The following is a 3,872-nucleotide window of genomic DNA, read 5'->3' on the forward strand; positions in this document are numbered from 1 at the left end:
TCAGTGTTGGCTGCCAATCCTGAAATGGTCCAGCACCTTCCTCAGGGCTCCCATCACCTCCCGGTTCCTCAAGCTATAAATGAGGGGGTTGAGCATAGGGGTAAGGACTGTGTAGAAGATGGAGACCACCTTGTCATGGCTTGGGACCTGGTAGTGACTGGGCCTCAGGTAGATGAACATGGCTGCCGCATAGAAGAGGGAGACAGCTGTCAGGTGGGAGGAACAGGTGGCCAGAGCCTTTTTACCAGCCTGAGCAGAGCGCATAGGGAGAACGGCCCTCAGGATGCAAGAATAGGAAGCCACGATGATGGAGAAGGGAAGGAACAACATGAACACACAGCAAGCAAATATCAGGTTCTCAAAAAGGGATGTGTCTGCACAGGCCAGCCTCAACAAGGATAACATCTCACAAAAAAAGTGGTTCACTTCCCTCGAGCCACAGTAGGGGAAGGTCATTACTACCACCATCTGGATCAAACCATCTATTATCCCAAAGGCCCAGGAACCCCCAATAATCTGGAAACAGACTCTCTGACTCATGAGGATAGGATAGTGAAGTGGGTGGCTAATGGCTACATAGCGGTCATAAGCCATGAGTCCCAGCAAGAGCCCCTCAGATCCCACAAGAGACACAAAAAAGCCAATTTGTAGGCCACAACCCACAAAGGAGATGGACTTCCTGCCAGACAGGAAGTTGACTGCCATCTTTGGCACAGTGTTACAGACCAACATGAGGTCCATGAGGGAGAGCTGACTGAGGAAGAAGTACATGGGTGTATGAAGTCGGGGATCTATGCAGATGAGGAAGATGAGGAGGACATTCCCACAGAGGGCCACTGTGAACACCACCATCACCACAGAGAAGAGGACAGAGTCAGCTGGGCTGTGGGAAAAGATGCCCAAGAGGATGAAATCATCTGCAGATGATTGATTTAACCATATCTCCATGGCTCAGTTGTTGTTCCTGGTCACCTGAGAATATGGACAAAAATATTGGATTGACTGGCATTTCTTTATTGACCTCTGCATTGCACATTTGCAGTCAGCTGTTTTGTTTGTAACTCATGAGACCTCAACTACTGAGCTTCAGGACTTGAAGAGGGCACTCCTTCATATCTCTATGACACTAAGAGCTCTGTTATTTCATAGTATGATCCACGTATCTCTATTGGTGTGTATACTTACCAAGAACAGTAGAAACTGGGTTATTTTATGTGTCATAGTACTGTTCTGCAAGCAAAGTCTTGGATTTATCATATGATATTGAGTCTTTTATGATATCACACAGACTTGTTAAACTATCTTTAAAAGGGCTGGACAATTCAGTTCAAGAGACCCTTTATATGTTTTATAGAGAGGGAATGGAATGAAGCATGAGTTGCTCTTTAGTGTATATCTTTTTCTATGTTCTGAGTGTTTTATCATGCTAGCCTCTGTTATATTTATAATACATATAAAGGAAGTGCTCTCAAATGCCTCACATGAAAAGGAAGAGATGCAATTGGATGCCATTATTGTCAATTGTATTGGGTTTGAAAGAAAGTCTCAGGGTCAATGGGGAGAAGCAATGCTTTTATGTCCAAATCTTTCAATTGTATGGCAACTTTTAAAATAAATCCAGGAACAGGGCCTCAGCAGATGTTGGCTGATAGACACATATGGGTAATACCTGCTTACTAAGTTATCTTCAATAGAAATCAAATGGCATTCTTTATAAATTTTTTCTAACTGATATCTTCCACTTGACTTTCTGACAAAATGAAGCATTTACTCTTTGCCTTATAAAAGTTCCAACTAATTTACTTGGAGCATGTCAATGAAAAGTTGTTTCTCTTGATCATTGGCCAAGATTTTTTTCTAAATATGCTATATGAAAGGGAACAAGTGACATGGCCTGATTTTACAAGGACAAAAGCAAATCAAGAAATCTAAATTATGCAAATTAATAGACAAAACTTCCTTGAAGATAGTGACAATATCTGAACCCAAGGCAAATAAAAGAATAAGTAATTATAAACAACTGAGTGGAAAACATTACCATATTCAGACTACAACTCCTTCATTTTTGTCCTCATGCTCTCAACCAGTTGCCTTGTCTTCACCATCAAAGGCATTTCCAGTTTTTGAAGGCTTCTCCCTGTTTTCTCTCTCATCAGCCTCCTTCTAGTTTCACCTGTTCCTTTCTTCATCCAGGGCTGCACTATCAAGCATTTTCATGGTTCTGGAAATGCACAGCAGTGAAGTAGTTTTTCCTTAAATTTGTGTTCGCTATCTAGTGCTGTTTAACAAATAGCTCTCAAATTTAGCAGCTTGAAATGAAATAGGAAACATTTATTACTTCACAGTTTCTGCAGGTCAGAAATGTGGGTCCAGCTTAGTTGCTTTCCCCTGGTGTTTGGTCTCACATGAGGTTACCATGAAGCTGTTAGCCAGGCTGCAGTCCTCTCAAGGCTGGTAGGGAGGAGGCTCTACTCCAAGATCACTCAATGGCTGTTGGTAGGCCTCTCTCTCTCTTCACAGGGCTGCCTCACTGCATGGCAGTTGACTTCTCCCAAGGATGGTGATCAAAGAGAGATTGGAAGCAAAAGCAAAAAACACCCTACATAGAAGCTGCAGTCTTATAACCTACTACTGAAAGTGACTTCCCATGATTTCTGCTGAATTCTATTCTTTAGAAGTGAATCACTACATACAACCCACACTGACCACACTCATGGTGAGGGATGCACACAAGCGCATGAATGCCAGGAAACAGGTACCAAGGGGGACCACTTTAGAGTCTGTCTACCACATCTTTCCATGTTTCATCTCAAATAATGATTACTGATATAAATAAACTGGACTCTAATCCATTTTAAAAGTTACCTTGTCAAATAAGAAAGATGGTGATTTTCAAATTGCGTTGAAAACAAAGAATCAAAGATGTTGATTTTGTTAGCGGTCTTTCTTCTGTTGAGAAGGGGCGGGGCTCTCTGGCTGGTCTAGTGACAGGCCAAACTCAATCAGTAAAAATAATGTATGACTTTTGCATCTCACAGCACTCACATCCATTTTCCATTTGACCTCAAGTGATCCCACAATGAAGGCACAGTGATTATTAAAATAGACCCTCTTTTACAGATGAGGAATTTGATGCAACAATATGGATGGACCTAGAGGGTATTACACTAAGTGAAATAAATCAGACAGAGAAAGACAAATTCTGTATGATTTCACTTATATGTGGAATCTAAAAAACAAAATAAATGAACACTCAAAACAGAAACAGAGAACAAACTGATGGTTGCCAGATGGGAGGAGGTTGGGGAACTGGATGGAAAAAGTGAAGGAATTAAGAAGTACAGATCAGCAGTTACAAAATTGTCATGGGGATGTAAAGTACAGCACAGGGAATATAGTCAATAATATTGTAAAAGCTATGTATGGTGCTAGGTGGGTACTAGACTTACCAGGGAATCAATTCGTAAATTATATAAATGTCCAACCACTATGCTGTACACCTGAAACTAATATAATATTGAAAGTCAACTATAATTGAAAAATAAATAAATAAAATTAACTTATTAATTAAAAATTTTAAAATAAACAAATGAGGAAATTGAGGCTCTGAGGAGTTGGCGGGTTTGCTCAAGTTTATATGGTGAGTAAATGTGGAACCAAGACTTAAGAAGGGAACTTTGGAATCTATGTTCTGGATACTTTAAATTATATCAGGCTGTCTGGGGGCAAAAATATCCTTATCGTGGAGAAATTCTCAGCTAGGAGCTTCCAGTTCCCTTTCTGTAATTCTTGGCTCACCAGCAGCCTACTGGTCCATAATCTGGACTCTTAAAAATTGGAGATCCTTTCACTAAAGAGCAGTACAGATTTCC

At 40.7% G+C, this 3,872-nt stretch overlaps 1 protein-coding gene across 1 annotated transcript; it reads right to left on the bottom strand.

Annotated features, from left to right (window-relative positions):
• LOC109439500 (olfactory receptor 2V2) lies at positions 1-948 on the bottom strand. Its single transcript, XM_019719826.2, has one exon. It carries the CDS (start codon positions 946-948, stop codon positions 1-3), a length of 948 nt encoding a protein of 315 aa, XP_019575385.2.
• Positions 949-3,872: the final 2,924 nt, after the last annotated feature.

The sequence above is a fragment of the Rhinolophus sinicus genome, linkage group LG10, assembly GCF_036562045.2.
Source record: "Rhinolophus sinicus isolate RSC01 linkage group LG10, ASM3656204v1, whole genome shotgun sequence".
NCBI classification, from domain to species: domain Eukaryota; kingdom Metazoa; phylum Chordata; class Mammalia; order Chiroptera; family Rhinolophidae; genus Rhinolophus; species Rhinolophus sinicus.

Bases quoted from the DNA above. Each gene is read 5' to 3' on its own strand.
- LOC109439500 (XM_019719826.2), bottom strand. From the start codon at position 948: ATGGAGATATGGTTAAATCAATCATCTGCAGATGATTTCATCCTCTTG.